At 39.2% G+C, this 20,909-nt stretch overlaps 1 protein-coding gene across 1 annotated transcript in view; it reads left to right on the top strand.

The window, feature by feature from the left end:
• The window catches only part of ESR1 (estrogen receptor 1), a 162,909-nt gene extending 142,413 nt beyond the window's left edge, over positions 1 to 20,496 (top strand). The window contains 4 exon segments of the mRNA XM_026845948.1: positions 8,055 to 8,188; positions 14,866 to 15,049; positions 16,480 to 16,691; positions 16,694 to 20,496. Coding sequence (XP_026701749.1) covers positions 8,055 to 8,188; positions 14,866 to 15,049; positions 16,480 to 16,691; positions 16,694 to 16,803 — 640 coding nt within the window. The 3' untranslated portion in view covers positions 16,804 to 20,496.
• The last annotated feature ends 413 nt before the right edge of the window (positions 20,497 to 20,909 follow it).

Raw genomic sequence — 20,909 nt, 5'->3', positions numbered from 1 at the left:
GCAAGACCATTGCCAACTCCAGCTTAGGCCAGCTGTGACTTTGTCTAGCTTTCTTGAAAGTCTCGAAGGATGATGAACACACGGCCTCTCTGGGTACCTCTGTCAGGGTTGCACCACCCTCCTATAATCCAGCCCAAACCTTCCAAGCTGTAGTTTACAGCAGTTAGTTGCCTTTTGATTTAACATTCACTGCTCCTGAGAAGACTTTGTAATGCCCCTTCAAGCAGTTGTAGTCTGCAGTTTTGTTTGTCCCCTTCCCTGGATACTTTGCTTCCTTCCCACTCAACCCCTCCTTGTAGGCCATGTGCTGCATGCCTCTAATCATCTCCACTACAGGAGGAGACATCCAGCATCCTTTCTGAGCTGAGGGGCCTAAAACTCGGCACAGGCACAGCCTCAGCAGGACCAAGTAGAGGTGGAGAGAAAATAATGTCTCTTGTTCTTCTGGCCACATTCTTCCTAAGATGATTTTCATGCAGTTTACATTATCCACAAAGAGAGAATGCTGTTGGCTTATATTTTATTTGGTTTCAATTTTCCAGGAAGGCTGTTGCTCAGCCCAGTGTTTTTCCAGCCTGTATTGATGCATGGGTTTATTTGGCCCTGGGTGCAGAATTTTGTACTTTTCCTTGTTGATCTTTGGGAGGTGTCTGTTGGTTCACTCCTCCAGGGTCCCTCTAGCACTGAGGCTGTGGTATCAACCTCCCTCCAGCCCCAATTTAGTATCATCCACAAATTTGAAGTTGAACTTTTTATCATCATATATTAAACAGCATTGGCTCCAGAGTCAATCCTGGAGTACTTATTACCTACCACAAATTAGGTGTTGAGCCATTACTGCTACACTTTGAGTCTGGTTATCCAGCCTATTTTCCACCCATGTATCTGTCTGTCTCTTCAGCCTGTACTTCCCTGGTTTACACATAAGAATACTGTAAATCAAAAAAGGCTTACTACTGTTGAATTATACTGCACCCACCACCTTCCCTTTGATCATTTAGCTAATTATTTCATCATAGAGTCAATCAGGTTGGTCAAGCACAATCTGGTTTCCCAGTCCTCCTTGATTTTGTCAAAGTGGAGTTAACCTTCTGCTGTTTGTCAGAGACCTCTTTAAATCTCCACGATTTTTTCTAAGTGCTAGTAGCATAGTGAATACATTGACCAACTATTTCAGCACCCTGGAATGAACCCTGATTGGCTTCAAAGATTGGAATTACTGTTTAGATTAATTCTCTAAGTAATTCCCTAACCTGTCAATATGCTTCTCTTGGCTTTGCCAGTGAAATCTGACACAAAATAAAAGGCCGTTGAGTGTTTCAGTCTATTCCATGTAGTTCGGTCACCAGGTTTTCTCCCCCATTTGTCCACTCTTCTTTCTCACTGAAATTCCAGTTGTTGCTGCCATACTTGTAAAATCCTTTCGTGTTACCCTCTGTGTCCCTCATTAGTTTTAGGCATAAATGTTCAAACAGTGCTTTGGTACTCTTTTGATGCCTGCTTTTATTTCTATTTCTTATATGTTCTTTTGCCATTTAGTTCAAGCAGCTCCTTGCTTAGCCAAGTGGATCTTCTGTTGAAATACCTGGTCTTCCTCTACGATGGAATGGGCTTGCTTCTGAGCTCTCAACAGGTTTTCCTTAAAATATTGTCTAGTTCTCTTGACACGTTTCCAAATCATGTCTCCAAGAATATTTTGCCTAGCAATTCTCTAAATGCAGTTTGTTCTTCTGAAATCCAGAGTCATAGTTCCACTGCTTTCATTCCCAGCCTACCTCTGGATCCTAAGCTTAATCAAATCTCATGTGTTGCTGCAGCCAAATTTCCTATCTGTGGTCACATTCACCAGCAATTTGTCATTGTTTGTGAGGAGTGGGTCAACAGAGCATTGCCCTTGGTTGGCCACTGTGCTGTTTGTATTGGGAAGTTATCATGAACACAGTCCAGAAACTCCCTGGATTACTTGCACAATGCTATGCTGACCTTGCAGTCTATCCATGTAGAAATCCTCCACAAGACTGTAGCCCAGTGATAGGGTAAATTTTATGAGTTATTTATAGAAAAATTATCCACTTATACTCTTGGTCAGAAAGTTTGTAACAATCCCCCCAAAATCATCAGTGTTGATTTCTCCTCTGACCTATACACAGAATCTCCTGACATAAGTGGTTTTTGGTTTCATAAGGTCTGTACAGTCAAGGTTTCCCTTTATGTAGAGCTCAAGTTCTTTCCCTCTTCTTCCATACTTGTCCTTCCCGATCAAGTTGTACCCATCCATGACCATTTTCCAATCAGATGTGCTGTCTCATCTGATCTGTGCACTATCCCACCAAGCCTCTGTATTTCCAGTCATCATAGCTGTCTGACAGTGTATGGACTACCAATTCTCCTTCTGTGCTAGAGCACAAGCATTTGAATTAAGGCTGTGAATACCATCCCTTCGAACTAGAGATGTAAATGTTGTCCCTGCAGCTGTCTCTCAATCATACCTCCCCTGTTTCCTAACCTACCTTTAAGCTTAGGAACACATCCTGTGACAAGCCTTGTTTAGAGACTTCCTCACCAAGTTAAGTCAGGTTGTGAAGATTACCTTCCCCCTTCTAGTCTGATAGATTCCATCTGTTCTTGAAAGTCCCTTCTCATCAAATTAAGTACCATGCTCAAAGAAGCCAGAGAGACAACAAAAGCACAGTCAGGCTTTGGTTTGATGAGTGCATCTATGCCTACTCGGGCTTTTCGCTTTGGATGGAAAGTTTGATGAGAACATTCCCTGAGTCCCTGTTCACCTCACCTAAACACCCTTCACTGTTAACGTTTACTTGTCTGTCACTTGATCCTGTGTTTCTGTAAAAGACATTCCTGACATCTGTGTTTTTTCCAAGACTTAAATAAAATCTAGGTTCTTATTCCTACATACAAGGTTCAAAGAGTAGAGGATTGAGTAAGTAAAAGAGGACAGAGTCATGAATCTCTTAAGAAAAGGCATCCAAGAGTGTTGGATGATGTTAATGAGAGGCTGTTCTTTATCATTTTTGAAAGGCTATGGAGACTGGGATTGCTCCTTAATTACTAGAGAAAGGTGTATGTTGCACCTGTCTCAGAAGGAAGACAGTTTGGGAACTACAGGTTGGGCAGTCAGCATCAATTTTATCACGAGGAATATCATAGAGCAAGATCTCTTGGAAGTTGTTAATGTGAGCAGGAAGAAGATGGTGAGTGTGAATTAGCACAGATTTAGGATATTTTGTGATTGACCAACCCGATTGCCTTCTGTGACAAAATGACTAGGTCTCTTAATGGTTTACACTCTACCTTGATCCTAGTTACAGTTGGAGTTCCTCAGGGATCTGTCCTAGGATGTTTCCGGTTAAATGTCTTTGTCAATGACCTGGAGGAGAGGGTGGAGTGCACTGTTCAAATCTGCAGGTGACACCAAAAAAGGGGGTGGAGTTGATATGCTCCAGGGCAGAGCTGCCATGCAGATGGACCTAGACAGGCTGGAGGAATGGGCTGACAGAAACCTCAAGAAACTCAGTCAGGAGAAATGCAAAGTCATGCACATGTGATGGACTTAATCCACTGCTACTGTTAAGATGGGGCCTGACTAGCTAGGGAACAGCTCTACTGGTAAGGACCTGGGGCGCAGGTGAACAGCAATATGTGTGTGTGCCAGTACTGGAACATGTCAGCGATGAAGATCAGTGGTATCTGGGGCTCTATCAGTGGTACTGTAGGCAGTAGATCAAGGGAAGTGATTATTTCACTTTTATTTGGCACTCATTAGACCACATCAGGAATACCACATCCATCTTTGCACCCCTCATTACAGGAAAGATGCTAATAAACTTCAGTAAACTAGTGGAGAGCCACCAAGGTGGGAGTACATGCCTTGTGGATGAGAAGTGGATTTGTTCAGTCGAGAAGAGATGGCTTTTGAGCATGGCTGACCTAAAATCTATGAAGAGGTTATCAAGGCTCTTTATTAAGATGCCTGATGGGAGACTGACAAACAAGAGTCATAAATTGAAGCAGAGGAAGTTCTGTCTGGATATAGGGGAGAAGAAAAACATGGTGATAAAAATAATTAAGCTGAGAGAAGTTGTGCAATCTCCATCCTTGGAAGTTTTCAAGACCAGGCTTGGATAAAACCTTGAGTGAGCTGACCCTGCTTTGAGTGTGGGATTGGACTAAAGACATCCCGAGTTGCCTTCCAGCCTGGATGATGCTGTGATTCTGTAGACTTACAAAAGTTAATACACATAGTACTTTTATGCAGTAACTTAAAGACCTTTAATTCACATGCTTTCACTTTCCCAAACATTTTCCGATAGCCAAGTGTTAAGGATTCTTGTGAGAATACACTCCGATGCTTTGCACTAAACAAGATTTTATTGTTTTGTTTTCACTAAGCTGAGAGCACACAAAGACAAGAGCATGATGGTGGGGTAAAGATAATTTTCAAATCTATTGCTTAATTTGTCCTCCAGAAAAGTTATCTAGGCCTTCCTAGATAGGCCTGCCTATCAATGGGACATATAGCTGTGAAGATGTGATAACATTATCAGTTTATGTTAGAAAGTTAGAAGGCAATTCAGGAGACCTGGAGATTCCTATTTGAGATCGTTTTTGTTGGTTAACAAAGAACATCAGAGTTGTAGCCTAGATAATAAAAATATTTGATTAGAAGCCTGCATTTCAAAGATACTAAGCGATTTCAGTGGAGCTGGATCTGCTGCCTAACTGAAAGTAAAGCAGAAATTTCTAAATTGTTGCTTGCATACATGAATACCTAAAGCTAGGTATCTAACTTCTTCTGAAGTACTTAACTCTACCTAAAGAGATGCTCTTTCTTACAGAGTAGCCTGGTATTTCACACACAGCAGGTAGCAAAGCAAATGAGATAAAAAAGTATATTTAGAATCTCTTAAATGTACAGTTTTTATTTATCCTTTACCATATGAGTTCAGGTGTGGGAAACAGACACACATGGAGATTTAGCCACATGGACTGTGTGTTGCAGGACTAGAAGTTTTTGTCCAAAGGTTGTACTTGCCAGCAAGAGGATCTTGACTGGAAGATCTTGTAAACTAGAGTCCATTGAATTATTTTTTTGTAAAAAGTACCTAGGAATACTTCCTACTTGCCATCGGAATTATTTTTTCCATCTTATGAGTCTCCATAAGGCATTTTTAAAGGTCTCATTTTACAAATAACTATTTCTTTTTGAATTGTGGTCTTGGCTATGCAAATTTTGCAATTTGTTCAGACTGTGTAATATTTTGAATTGTTCTGAATACTGGCTGGAAGTAGTTTGTTGGGTTTTAGGAAGAAAGTAATTGTCTTAGACAGACGTGGGTTTTTTTAGTATGTGTCATTTGCCATATGATCCACTGTGACTTTTCATTTCTGTGTAATCCTGAAATTAAAAATTCTTAAACAAACTTTTATTGGGGCATTATTTATGTTTATGTAAAGCTATTAAAGGCTTTCAGTCCTCTGAAACTGTGCTTAACTCTATATGTGCAAAGTTAAACTTTCTCTCGTTATAGGCAAAAATTTTATATCAAAAGCAGTGGAACATTATCCCTCTGTAAAAATTCATGATTATTTTACTTCCATAGGATTAGGATTTAAATATTAGCACACAAAAGAGATTTTAAGGTAATAGTAATTGTTCATATTCGCATGCCTGGTTTTGAGTGCCGGATTTCTGTTTGTTTTTTATTTGACGGTGATACTATTAAATACTACTTTGTCTTTGTTTATTTTATTGATGCCCAGACAGAGGAGGAATATACGTAATTGCAACCAGTTCAGTTTTTCAGCTTTATTCTGCCCAGGCAGAATTCATCAGGGCAGCAAAATGGCCATTGCTGAAGAGCTCTCCACATCCAGCACTGAACAGTGTAACTGATTCATCATCAAATCAGTGAAAACTCCTCATCTGAGTTCAGATTCAGCCTTCAAGCAAAAGAGACAGAACTGTGAATTTCAGTAAAGCCATGTTCACATATACTAGGCTGAGATCAGGCCTTTAGTTCAGCGCATCTGCTAGGGCATTGTAAATGAGACTGCAAAATGCATCACACACTTTACGTAGAACATAGCATTGAGTCTGTCTGTCTGTTAATCTTAGACTTTTTTGTCCACAACCTGTTACACTGCACTTGTTACCACTGTCTGTGGGAATCTAATGTGTGAAATTATCAATGTTGCTGGTTGTACCTGAAAAGCTGCCATAGCTTAAACCACTGTTTCTTCAGCAAAATTTTTAAGAGCCAGAAATGGCCATAAAAGTTGCGTTGCCAAATGTTGCAGCTTGTGACCAGGTGCCTGCCATTCAATGAAAATCAAGTTCTGAGCTAAGAGCTAGTGAAATGTGTGAGGAGAACTAGGCACTTCTCAGGAGTGCTCAGCGTACAGCTGCCTGGTAGTCCACAGGGACCCAAGGCAAGAAGGAGCAAGTCATCCTCATTAAAGATAACTTCCTACTATTTCCTTTCCCAAGACTGGATCATCTCTTTCTCACAGAAAAGTCAGAGAATGTGTGCTGTTGTAACAGTGGTTGGAAAACTTGCTTAGGACCCCATGTTTTCAAATATTACTGTATTTTAACCAACACCTTACTGGCTGTTTTAAGGGAGTATCTCTGACTTTGTCCTGATGTTGTCCTGCTTTGTATAAATATCTCTGAAAGCAGATGAAATAGCTTCTGTCATATGCCATAGTCACTGGCTCATAGGCACTGCTCCTGGATAAGGGAGATGCAGATTTAAGTTCTAGCACCAAATTAAGCTGAATAGGGATTTGAACTTGAAAGGAAATTGGTGCACAGATGCTCACAGAGACTCCCTCTCATTCTTTGACTCAGTTTTAGGTCTAAGACATGACTGAGAAGTGCTAAGAATGTTCCCAGTCTCAACAGCATGGCTGTATCTGGACTGAGGCAGGTGTGTCTATGCTGGTAGTCTAACGTTATTTTTGTCACGAGATTAGGAGATGCTCAACATGTGCTCACTTTACAAATTATAGTGGAATAACCATCTGATCATTTGAAATTTCTTTTGCATTTTCCTATAGCAATGATCTTCAAATTTTCTTCATAAAAATTGTATCTAAACAGCAGATCTAATCACTCATTAGGTCTTACATGCTAAAATTTCACTCTGGAAGTTCTAATAAAAGTAGATAGTTTTTGATAAAAGGTAGAAATGCAAATGATCTAAAATTCCATGACCAGAAAATATGCAGACTAAATTTTCATAAAAGATAATTAAAATCTGCATTAATTCTTGAACTGCAGGTTGGGTGTGCAAGATGAAAATTAGTGAGTGAGAATGCCTAGTATTGTGAGTAGAGGGATGTGGTTAGTTGCCATTACTAATGAACACTTTGAGATTTCCCAAACTTTAGCTTTGTTTAATGCTCCAAAGTAAAAAGTTCTCTGATTTGTGGAGTGATAGTTTTAATCAGATTCAGTCATGCAGACAAGATTTTGGCCGCACAAGTCCTTCTTGAACTCATGAATAAGCTTATTCTTTAAGGAGGCATTATGTTGATGTAAGAAAAATGGGAGAAGTGTGTTGGAGCATTACAGATTGCAAGGCCAGGTAGAAACATGTACAAAACATTAGGGAGAGAGAAATGCAAAGAATTGGGACTATTTCAGTTAAAGGAAAAGAAAAGAAAGAGGAGACAAAGTAAGGCAGACAGAACACCCACAAAAAATAAAATGTAGTCTTAAACAAATCTTTTCCTCAATGTAAAGGTTTGGTTGAGTCAGTCTTGCATGTTCCACCCCAGTAATGCCTAGGTGATGAGTTTATGAAATTGACGTTTTTGGGGGGAATTTAGTATTTAATTATTTATTCATGGGGGATACTGAGAACTATGCTTCTGTAATCACACACCAATTACGCATAGAGTAGGAAGTCACATGCTATCTAGTGAACTGCTGAAATAAAATTGGAGGGGAATGATCCAGGGGGATGAAAAGCTCATGCTGCCACCAGGTTAAAGCTGTGAATATCTTCCCCTTGATGGTATTCACACAGGAATCAAGGGAAATGTGTAGAGGGCATGGTGGAAATCTTTGACATGCTGCTGGCTACTGCTGCTCGGTTTCGCATGATGAACCTTCAAGGGGAGGAATTTGTGTGCCTTAAGTCCATCATCCTGCTCAATTCTGGTAAGTGATGTGCTTTGCTGTCACTTGGGTAATTATGGTTGCTTTTGCATGGGGTTGAATGCTGCTTGTTGTCCCTGATGATGTTTTCATTTTGAGACAGCAGCAATCAAAAGGGGGCTGTTAACATAGATGCGGGCAGAGCCACCTGCAGATGCAGGCAGGGATGGAAGCAGGCAAACCTATTCAGTGGTGTAGGTGGGACCCAGCAAATTAACGCAGTAAGTAGTTGATACATAGCGTACAGCTGATGTGAAGCGTGATCAGAGCGGTGTTTTGAACTAGCTGCTGGCAGGTCTTAAAGCTCTGGTTGCAAGACACTGAAGTAGCTGGAGCCACGCTAAGTGCATCCAAAGGCAATGCTTAGTTGTAAATCTACACATTTTCTGGTGATGGCAAAATAAAGGCAAATAATGGCAAAAAAGTGGCTGAGTTTATCATGGTTTAGTTTATATTAAAATACAGGCACCTAAAACAGATGTCATCACCTCCCACTTCCTTTATAGGTGCTAAGTATTTTTGGACTGTAAACCTCAGTCTGAAATACAGTTCAAAATTAGGTGACTAGGTAACAATTATAGGTATAGATACAGATATATAAGGTTAGCTGACTTGAATTCTGCATGAGATGATTGAAATAGGCAAATATCTGTTGCACACCTTTTGAAATGAGAAACAACTCCAGACAACTAATTTTTAAATGCAGAAATGAGGCCTACAGTGTTCTCACAGATAGAGGTCTAAAATAATAACATAGACACCAAAGTCAAAAGTTTAGACTCAGTTCTCTGCTAAGTTGTTACCTAATGACTAAAGATGATAGAATTTCCCAATCCTGAGGATTTACTCACTTGTTCACCCCTTTTCCTGTTGGGTTTGAACTCATAGATGGTATCAGCCTCCAGACAAACCACATGTGGAGGGCTGTATGTGCTTTTTATCTGGTGGTCTAACAGATCACTTGCCCAGGTTGCATGAAATACAAATTCAGGTAATTCCCAGGCTAACTCTACCAAAGGCTAACCCTAACCACAGCAGAGTTTGCTTTATTGATCAGACACTTCTTCCTTTGCGGAAAAAAAAAAAAAAAAAAAAAAGAAAAAAAAATTATATATTTATACAATCAAATCTAAAATATTTCATTTATGTTCTGTGAGATATTAATGTGGTTCAGATGTTGTTGTGATTGTCACCATTTACCAAAAAACGACATCTGAGGTGAACACCTGGTATATTAGCAATGAAGGGCTATTGTTTTTATCTTGGATGACAGCAGAGTGTGACAATGGTAATTACTTTTTGACATTTTATTTTCCTTTTTTTGTCCTGATAACTGTAACAGAATATTTTCTAGAATTAAATGTTCCTCCTGAAAAGTGATGCTCCTCCTGATTTTTAGCTAATATGTTCAAATGTAATTATCCTCTGAAATAAATCTAGAATACATAATTGACTTATAGAAATATTGAATTAAAATTAGAAAAAATAAATTGGAAGTTTTAATAAAATACATTAGATGTTCCTGTCTTGAATGTGAAGACTTCAAGCCATGTTGCTGAGTTTTTGTCCCACTACTTTATTTACCATTGATCCAGAAAACTAAATTTATTGTTTAGACAAAGCTCTGCCAGACATCACCAGCTATCCTTCATAAGTACATTTCACTTTGTTAATCATATTTTTTGTAAAAAAAAAAAAAAAAAAAAAAAGTATAGTAAGTGAAGTCAGTTGTAATCAGAGGCAGATTTCCTTCTGCACAAAAGAGAGATGTGACCACTGTGTGAAGCTAGGAGATACTAGATCTCCATTCCTTCAGGGTTCATATTCAGCAGGTTCTAACAGTAGTGCTCTATGTGGTAGAAGGTCAGAGTTGATACCATGATCTGGTGAGCGATCTGATTTTGCATGTGCGGGGTTTTTTTACATTAAATGAAAGTTTATAGCTGCTCTGAAGTCTGGCATTTTTACGTGACTTGATGGTGATAGATCAAATGGCATGGGTCAGGTTGGGCTGTTACAGGTTCATGATGAAAGCAGTTTATACCATTGTTACACAGAGCATCATGCACTTATTGCAGTATATCTGAGTACACTGTAAACTGAATGTGTATGTATATATGGCCACAGAATGTATGTGTGTGTTGCTTATAATTGCCTTATGCATAAAGGTAGTTAATTCTACTTTTCAGTTTTTGCATTCCTATAAACAACTGATTTTATAACTGAGGAGTTAACTACTAGGTGGTGGGAACGTGGACACAAGTTTCCAACTGTTAGATCCTCTAGATGACCAAATTAGGAATCTAGACTGCATTACAGAGATAACTAAGTAGCATAATTTGGAGTATGTGTAATAGCTGTATAAGTGTTGTTTGGCATAGGTACCCTAAAATGTCTTCTGTAGATGCTTTTCTTCACAGCCAGCCTCCTTTAGGTAAGTTGTTGGACACGTGAAATATTATGAGCTCTGAAGCACACAATGTACATGATGTATGAGGAGACGCTGTGAGAGCTGGATTTATTTGTTCATCCTGGAAAAGGGAAGGCTAAGGGAGGGTCTAACTGCAGTCTTCAGATAGCTGATGAACAGATTATTGAGAAGCCAGGGCTAGACTCTTCTCAGAGGTGCAAGGGGAAAGCTGCAGCAGAAGACAAACCACAACAAGGAAGATGTTGATGAGATGAACAGAACCCAACATTTTCCCACTGAAACGGTTTGGCCAGAAAGAAGGCAGAATCTCCATCCTCAGAGATACTCAAAACTCAGCTGGACAAAGCTCTGGACAGCTTGACCTAACCCTGAAGTTACTGTTACTTGAGCAGGAGGTTGAGCTAGATGTCCTCTAAGCCTCCTTTAACCTGAATTTTTTTCAATGATTGCACATACACAAATCTTCTACTAAAGAAACAGCAGATAAACCCACAATGAATTTTTGGTCCTTATGCTATCTCTATTATATATGCATATGATTAAACTAGCTCATCTCAAAATGATTTAAACAAGTGGACTAATTGCTAACTATGCTACATTTCATATTTAAAAGCAGCCTGCATTTGCATTCTGAAGCTTTGTGTTGATTTAATTCACTGAGTGTACACAAACATTTCTTTATTAAATCCTTGGACATCTGTTAGTCTCTTCACATGTGGTAGTGCTGTTTATTACTTTTGTTGGAAATTTATTTTCTCTGTCTTTTGCAACATCTTTCAAGGCTCTTTAATATCTTTACACTCCTTTTCCATCTTGGGCAAAATGCAAGCAAATTTTTTTAGGTTCACTCAGTGTGTGTGGAAAAGATGGAAGGTTGTGTTTATAAAGCAAAATATACTTTTACGCTACTTCCAAATTTTCCCTGAGATATCAAGGCGACAGCATGTCTGTAACAGCGAGGGCAGCATTGTCTCTGGCTAAACAACAAACTGGAAGATGCCCCTCTAAAGCTTCAGCAATAAATCTTTTGACTAAAAAGCAAAATTGTATTTTTGAAAAACACCTTCAGCTCAGTAATAAAGGACTGTTTCTTAACACTGGAAAATAAGTATTAGAAGCACAAAAAAGCAACATGATGCCAGGTGTTTTACTTTTGAGTGTATCTGAAAAGAAGAGTGGCAAAGCAACAGGCTTTCATTTTGGAGATGAAGGTGTAGGCGCATCTGCTTTAGTAGCTGACTAGGTAGATGGTTAATCCATAGAGATGGAAAGATTTACCCGATTTTATGCATCCTCTTGATACATTGTTCCATGTGACTGTTTGTTATTCTTTTTCTCCTGATTTTTCCAGCTCCTGTTAAATTGTGCTTTTTATTTATTTCTTTATTTTGGGGACTGGATGATTGCATGCGTGCATGGTATAGAGCTGAATTTGCTCATAGCTCAGCTTGGCTTGCTACAGATCCAGAGCAATGAGGCATGGTGGAAGGGAAAGAAGAACCTTGGATAAGGTTTTGTGAGCCTGAACTCTAAATGTAAAGATAATTTAAACTGCGGTTTATTGTGACAGAAAAGATGTAGAGGGTGTTCTCCTCTACCATAATATGCAAAAATATAACACTAGATACAGTGACACATATAAAATGATATCACCATATTCCAGCAGTTGGCATGGTAGCGCTGCAGTCCCCGAGGACCCTGTTCTGTGCATAGCTTTGTGCTATCAGCATGGACCAAAAGGCTTTACTTGTTTACAGGGTGGTGCTTTCTCATTCTTGCTCTTGTTATGTTTTACAATACTGACCTGCAGAGAGATCTGGAAAAAACCTGGTAGTTATTCAATTTAGGCTTGCTTTCAGCTTCAGAGGTTGGAAAGACCTTTGAGACAGTTAAATTTCACTTTGCTAAGACAATTTTCTGCACTCTTGTTCCAAAACTCTGCTTGTGTGTCTATGTGTTTGATGGATAGCTGGAATTTCTTTTGGGGAAATTTCTGGTCATTGGCCTGGGACAGGAGCAATCACTAGGGGGCAGAAAGGAAAACCAAATGTCATTTTTCTTGGCAGTTATCGACTGGCAATTGCCTGAAGTCTATACATTTTGGGGGGAGTGGGTTTTTTTGATTTATACTTTTTAATAGCTCTGGACTAGACCTAGGTGAAAAACAATTCTTCCTAATAGAGGGCTTTTTTAAAATTTTGCTGGTTTCAAAGGTATGAAACTAAGGGGTATTGCTACAAGGGCTCAGTAGCATCCTCTGGCTGAAATAAGCTGCTCTGGAGGCACTGTGGGTTTATGAGACTAATGTTTCCTTCTAATGGACTCTGTTTTGTCAGTAATATTTAACAATATTGCCCCTACAGCTACCTGCTAAGCTGTAAAGCCTGATATTGTCAGTAGGTATATGTGAGGATGGTTAAGAGTCATTCAGCTGAGAAAAGCCCCAGGAGCTGTTTCTCATTGGTGAATTCATTTCATTAAAAATAATAATAATCATTAAAAGCTCTGTGAGAAAAGAGGCTGTTGTACTATCCATCGATATCCAATTTGAAACCATATTCATTACCAAAATTAAGAGCTCTGACTGATGCTTTTCAGAAATTGTGCTGTGTTTGAGTTATCCTTTTGAGTTATCCTTTTTAAAGCAGTCTCTCTCACTCACTCACTCTCTCACAGACACTCACACTGACATTCAAACCACAAATTTATATTTCTTCTTTGTACAGAAGACCCAAAGCCTTCTGTAACCTACTTGCTGGTTACAATAGTTCCAGTGTCAGGTCCCTGAAGTACTAAAATGATGCAGAGGAGGTGAGGTATGCCAAGAAGATGGTACAAAAATCTCAATTTCCCTGACTGTTCAGATGCATGGCAAAATATTCTTATCTTCAAATCTGATGGTTCTCCATCCCCAGGCTAAAACAGTACAAACAACCTATAGTATATATGTCTGTGTATGTGTACATACACATTATGCGTGTGTGTGTCTTTTTCTTAATATCACTAACTGCATTGTGCTATAAATAATGCTTTAAAGAAAAGCAAAATGAAAAGTAATTCCAGAAACCAATTTTTTCCAAGGACAAAATCCACATTTCTTCTTGGCTCTGTGAGCTGATGCAGAAGGACTAAAGCACAGGATTTGTCAAGTACATTATAGACACAGGCAATGAATACACCGTGATCAAGCCAGTTTGACTGTAGTACCATCCATACAACTTAAGGTTTTGCTGCCTCAGGACTGGGTTATAGTAATCTGACCTGTTTAGAGTTAATAGCTTAATCCAGATTTTAAAAATTGGTGCTGAATGAAACAGGTGCCTTGTGGAAGCACTCAGTTGTTGTGACCTGATTCACATTGACTGTGTGTTGTTGTCCAGAGCAAATTCAAGATAAAAAAGTGCAAAATAGTTCAGAATTTCCCATTTAGAAAGCTAATGTGCTTCATGTACTCCAGAATTACTACTGGCAAAAGCTCTTATGCCTGGGTTACAGTGCTTTATAGGAGATGTAGAGGGGCTGTTGGAGGGGGAGTGTGAAGGTGTTGTGATTTCTGGAAAAATTTCCTTCTGATTGAAAACTTCAGGCTGATGACTTTCATCAGTAAGCAATGTCATATGGCTAAATTTATAAAGGTTGCTTTGGTTCTAGTTTTTAAAGGAGAGTTGGGTTTGCAGGTGAGGGAACACATCCTTCAAGGCTCTTGCTTGGTTGGGAGGGTTTTGTTGAGGCAAGTGTGTGTAAGCAAACACAGATTATGTTTACATGTTTTGTGATAGCATATTATTCAGTTTTAGATTGACTAGCAAATCACCAAAAATCAAACATTATGCAGAAGACAAAATAGCAAAAACCACTGAAGGCCTGGGCTGGTCAGTAAGTATTGCAGAACTCTCAAGGCATCTCGTGGTTTTGAAGCCAAGTGATTGAGAGAAGAGTACAGCCTGCAGGTAGGTCTAGCTGCAGGCTGCAGGTGTTGCCCACCACCTGGCTCAGAACTTGGATGGACCCAGCTGGGGAAGATGCATTGTCTTCCTCCTGCTGCTTTGCCTACAGTGATCAAATCCAAGCTCCAGGGACATTCAAAGCAGTGACCTGGCTGGCAAGCAAGAAGGTTCACACACAATCAGCTCCCATGGTTCAACACAGCTGAAGAGGCAAGACACAAGGTTTACCTTTGGCAAGTCTGACTCTAGCAAAGTAATTTTTGTCTGCCGTTTGTTTGTTTTCTTTCTCCTTCCTACTCCAGGTGTGTACACTTTTCTTTCCAGCACCTTGAAATCTCTGGAAGAGAGAGACTATATTCACCGTATTCTGGACAAAATCACAGACACTCTGATACACTTAATGGCTAAGTCAGGTCTTTCTCTGCAGCAGCAACACAGACGACTGGCTCAGCTCCTCCTCATCCTCTCTCACATCAGACACATGAGGTGAGAGCAAGCATACAGTCAGCCCTTCTGTGCTGGTCCATGGAAGGGAGGTTTCACAATGCACATGCACATTTTTCCTTCACTGGTGGGAGGGCAAACTATATGTAGAGCTGCTACAAAAAAAAAAACAAAAAAAAACAAACAAACAAAAAAAAAACCCCACGTCTGCTTTCCATAAAGATATATGGAACACGTGTGCAAAATAGTACATTGGATTAAGGTGCGAAAGGAGTAAATGTTTTCCCCATTTGTTTTTTCTAGTTCTCTTTTCCTTTGCTTCATGTTTTGGTAGTGCTGTAAGCAGTATCTACTTTTAATGTTATGTGCCTCTTGTATTCTGTTTGAAAACTATCAAGTAGAATGCTAATGTAGCAGTAACCTAATTCTGCAAACTTTAGTCTCCTAAAAGATCATAAACTACCACTTTTTTGTAGCTACTTTTCACAAGTGGCTTGATTGCAAGTCACTTTAGAAAAAGGATTAGGATCATTATGTGTATTTTATGGGTGAGGATAAATGCAGATGTATTGAATCCCAATTGAGAGGACCATGCCCTTTGTGAATTAGAGGTGAGGTGTCTGAGGCACTCTGTTAGTAGTCCCAGCAATGATTTTCCCAGACATAATTACCTTTTAAAGTAGCTGCTCAGTGGCTGGAGTGTTAACAACGTGACGAGTCTATAAAAAGATACAGTATAGATCTTATTTTTATGAAGGGACAAGAGATGTTGTTTCACAGATTTGAATTTTCATTATTTTGGTTAATAAAATGAAAATTTGAGCAAGCGCCACATAGCTACTAAAGCTGAAACATGCGGATTTTACCTCCTGGACTGATACAGGTCTTCAGAAAAAAGTCAAGGGGTGTGTGCATGTGTTTTTTTTTACTTGTGTCTTTTTGTGGAGTTTCTTTGTCTTCATGTTAATCATCCCTTATTTATTTATATATATATTTTTTTTTCCCTAAGGAGAATTGTACAATTAAGGAAGTCCCAGATGCACAGTGAAGTTAGTTATTGTTTCCATAATTTTGTGACTGGATAAGAGTGAGCATTTGCTAACAAAATGGCTGAGGTAATCTTCTAGAAAAAAAAACCTCCGACATTTTAGGTTTTATTATGGGCAAACCAAGGTTCATCCCATCCACTTAGTCACAGTGTGTAAATCCGAAGTCTATGTGCTGTAGGCTACCTTTTAGGCAAAGGAGAGCAAAAGAGCCACCTTTAGAAAGCAGCTTGCTCATTGGCAGTCTGAAGTGGTTTTTGAGGGTGCCGCCTTCTAACTGTAGCAGGGGCGTACAGCAACTACACCATTAAGTTTTTTTGTACAAGGTAGAGTTTATATGAACCTAAGAAATATTATTAGCTGATAGCTTTTTTTTTTCCCCCATAGCATATTTGGAAAGTAACCATTGTTTTGTTACAACCACAGCAACAAAGGAATGGAGCACCTGTACAATATGAAGTGTAAAAACGTGGTCCCACTCTATGATCTCTTGCTGGAGATGCTGGACGCTCACCGACTGCATGCCCCAGCAGCCAGGAGTGCTGCACCGATGGAAGAGGAGAACCGGAGCCAGCTGACAAGTGCATCAGCTTCATCTCATTCCTTGCAGCCTTTTTATATAAACAGCAAAGAAGAGGACAATATGCAGAATACCATATAAAGAAAAGTCAGCAGATACAATGGTATGAGAAACCCAGCAGCGTACTACCTAGTTCACGCTTTCTTTCATCTATAGTCCCACCTAAGTAAACACTCCAGTGACAACAGTCACCTGCATTTTCCATTTGAGTGTTTGTCAAGCACTTGCCTAAATTGATTGCTTATCCTACATGGAAGGCATTTCATTGCTATGGACAGCCAGCAAGGATTGTCAGGCTGACTTGATTTAAAATTTGCAGGGTTTTTATTTAATTTTGCATGTATGTTGAGTAAGTCCCAATCTAAACCAAATATTCATTTTACTATAAATTAATAGGCCATACCACCCATGTGTACTGGTATCTTCATGAGTGGTAGCCTTTGTTGATACCACCCCAAATTCCGAGCTTGCTTAATCCTTGTTTGAAACTTTGAAGCGGTTCGGTAGAGATTCTGGATGACTTTTTTTGAGGGGCAAATGGAAAGCTGATTGGCAACTTTGTGTGCCCTAATGAAACTGCACTGCTAGTGACTACTTGTTAGTTTAGGTAGATTCCCACCTCTCTTCCTACCGTAGAAAAGAATCCCTGTCTGAGAATAATACTGTTTTACCTTGCTGGCTTACATCCCTATCAAGGTCATACTGACTAAACTTTTAGATCCCCTTACCATATCCTCTAGCTGAATTGCATTGAGTCATCCTATCTTGTCTGATCCTACAAAGCTAAATTATTCTGTTGCTTGGCAGTGTGTAAATCAAGGGCAACATGACAAACAGTGATAACATAGATAATTACTCTTAAATCAGACCAGATGATTACAAAACCCATCAGGTCTTAAAATAAAATAAGAATCTTCACATACATACATTATCCATCACTATTTTATTAAAAAAAATCCTCCCCCATGGTTTGCTTTGTTGTGCTACCAACCAAGGGGTGAGGATGCTAGTGAAAGACTGGCAGAGCAGGGTGGGATGGTCCCATCCCATTCAGTAGAGTGTGGCCTAGCTGTCTGGGAGGGCTGGCATCACAGCCAGAGCAGTAGGCTTTGCATTGCCTTGGCTTGCTTTGGCTCTTGTTGGGTCATGCTCAAAAATCACTGTTAAGAGCCAGCTCACCTGTGACACCAGAACTGGGCAATGAGCCTCAGACATGGTGAAGACTCTGGGATTACATGTACAGGAAGATAAATCTGGATTTCTCCATGTGTGTAACTGTTTTTCATAAGGGTTAGTCACAATCTTGCTGCAAGCAAGAGTTGCAGCAAGACATGAAGGAGAGAGACTGAAGAAATCCATACGATGTGCTATTCAAAGTAGGAGTCAATGCTGCTCTTTGGCTGCATCTATGCTATAAATTTAAATGTGTCAGGAAGCGTTGCTGGGTACTGGAATGCAATTATTACATAGCTAGGGATATTTTATTAGTCTCATGATAAACTTTGCCTGTCCTATCTGCACTTCTGGTTTCCAGGCACGGTTTGGGAGTTACCATGGACCAGGGACTATTCCAATAGCTGGTTGGAAGTGACCACCCTGCCAGTAAGGACGTTTCATAGCACATGAGCAGGCTGCTCCACAGCAGCTGGCCACGGTGCTAGAGAAGGGTTCAGGAATGCTTCTTTTATTGTTATAGTGAAACCTTTATGTTAGATTATGTTGATTGGAATATCCTGTAGTAACTAAATATAGGAACTAGTGCAACTAATGCCATACAGGCATGCCTATGTCTAATTATGCTCCCTGTTACACAAGCAGAATCTCTGTGCAGTGAGATCAAGTTACATAGCAATTGTGAAGGTAGCAAGGCATAGGACAAGCTTGTGCTCCAAGTCAAGGATTTGATTCTTTAGTGAATGTACATAATGATGTCTATAACAGTTCCATGTACATATCCAAGGAAGTGCACAGTTTAAAAGTCTAAAGCTAGATGCTACCTATGTTTAAGAAGAGTCTTCAAAAGCTGTGCAAGCCTACACATGTGAAGCAGTCACTGTAAGTGAATAGGCCTTTTATTGATGCATATTATAGTGTCATTTTTTTTCTGAATGTGCTGAAGGATTTGTCTTTTTGTGTATTCAGTAAGAGAGTATGTGTGTGTGCATGTGTGTGTGCAAATTTGGTACCTAAGGGCTTTTGGAGGGCTCTTAAATGCTTTGAAAGAAAAATGCACATTGCTTTTTTTTTTGTTTAGTAGCTGGTTTTCAAATGTGTTAGAAAAATCATGAATGTCCTGAAATGAGTGCAGGCTAAGATCTGAATGAAGCACAGGAATCCCTGTAGTTACACTTATGTGGTTACACCACCATCATTCACTTGTAGCCCAGTATGCATTAGAGTGGCTTTTTAAATACTGTATGTGCAACTTGGAGTTCTCTATGACAGAACACATGGATCAAGCTCATAAGCTTCAAGGTTTAAACGAATGCCTCACTTCCTACATCTCAGAACAGTTCATTACATCGCTTCAAGTGTAAATTAGGCCTAGAGGGAAAAAAACAGTGGAGAGCAATTCATAAGAGAGGGTCAGATTCTGATGATACTTATATAGGGCAAGCACCACTACACTACAGATTTTCCCAGTGAAGCTAGATAAGCGTGATTTGAAGTGGTATACAGCAGACAGAAGGGTATCATAATGTGTCTTGGAACATAAGGAACAATCAGTCAGCTCACAATCTTAATTATGAATGCTTTCCTAGGCTCAGCCCTTGCAAGGAAGTCCTTTAGATTTAACCAGTCCTCCCTTGTTTGTGGTGACAACAGTGAAAGGCACCCAAGAAAGAAAAAGTGATTCCCAGTAATACATTAATTTACCTTCAGGCAGTTTCAGGATCTGTGTCATTAACTTGTTCATGAGATTTTAACTGAAGCAGCACCTTAATGAATATATTAACCTTCCCATAGTTATCTATAAAGGTGATTGTCCACATATCAGACAGCTGAATGTAGCTATTCAATTGATTAAACAAAGTCTATGATACAAAAATGGTATCTTTTTTCGTATGTAATTCTGAATTATGCTCTCATGTATGCAAACAATTGTGCCTGACATTTGGTAATTGTTATTTCACAGGATGCTATTTTATGTGTGTGTGTATATATATATATACTTGCAGCTGACAAACCAGTACTACCTGAATATCTGGTGCTGGATAGTAAATAAAAATATATAGCATGTAAAAAAAAAGAATTGAAAGAAAACTATTTAAGGCAGCTAATTATGCTTTTACCAAAACATTCATAGTAATGTCTCTGGACAGCTAATGAAAGAATTATTTTATAATGTTTATACGTGAATTTTTTTTAAAAAAAAACCAAAACAAAAAAACCCCACGAAACATAAGCAATGTAATACCAGCACAAGCCAAACAGAAATAGACCAGATGAACTGACTTTGCTTGAGAATATGGTTGTTACTGAATTATTACAAAAGGCTAGGGAGGCAGGAGAGGGGATAGGGTGATGTGTAGCATTTAGTGATGTCTGAGTTTCCAACAACATGTGAAAGCTACTCTGGTTTGTAGTGGTTCGAGCCATGTCTCGACGTTGCAGACTTTGTCTCAGGTAAAACTCCCAGTTGGGGCAGTAGGATTTGTACTGGGGTAAAATAATTTAATGAGAGTTTCTTGGTATGTGTTTATGGTAAATTTACTATTATGTTTCAGTGGTATCTCTTGATGATTTTTTCTCCTTTTGTACACTAAGGGGTTTAATAATTTAAAAATATGATTAAAGAAATAATCTGAACTGAGCTCCCAAGGATATTGCAAGGACTGTCAGCATATCACTGGACTTTAAATTGAAAAAAAAAAAAAAAAGAAACCAAAACCAAACCACCCCCTTCATCCAAGCCAGGGCTTGTATTGGAGCCTCCATCTATGCCAGTTTATGCCTATTGATTTGTTAAGAGTTGTGCCAAATGTTTAAAATTAAACAAACTATCAGCAAAAATTCTGGCTCAGAGGGCCTTAGTTTTATCACAGGCTTTGGTAGGAACACAGTATGCCTCTTTTGTGTATATAATGCCCTGCATTAAAATTAGAATGCAACTCAACCTAAAGGTAATGGGATTTTGTATATAAGGTGTTCTCAGCTGAATTTATAAGTGCATTTCTTACTTTGAATTAAGAGATGGCTATTTTCAATGCCATCTGCAACTGTAATACAGCTTTACAGATAGAAATTCAACACGTGTAAAAGAAGGGTCATGTTA

This window comes from Athene cunicularia (genome assembly GCF_003259725.1).
Source record: "Athene cunicularia isolate RWA chromosome 3 unlocalized genomic scaffold, athCun1 chr3_part1, whole genome shotgun sequence".
NCBI lineage: Eukaryota > Metazoa > Chordata > Aves > Strigiformes > Strigidae > Athene > Athene cunicularia.
The sequence above is the reverse complement of the archived record's forward strand: the minus strand, read 5'-3'. Positions and strand labels throughout refer to the sequence as shown.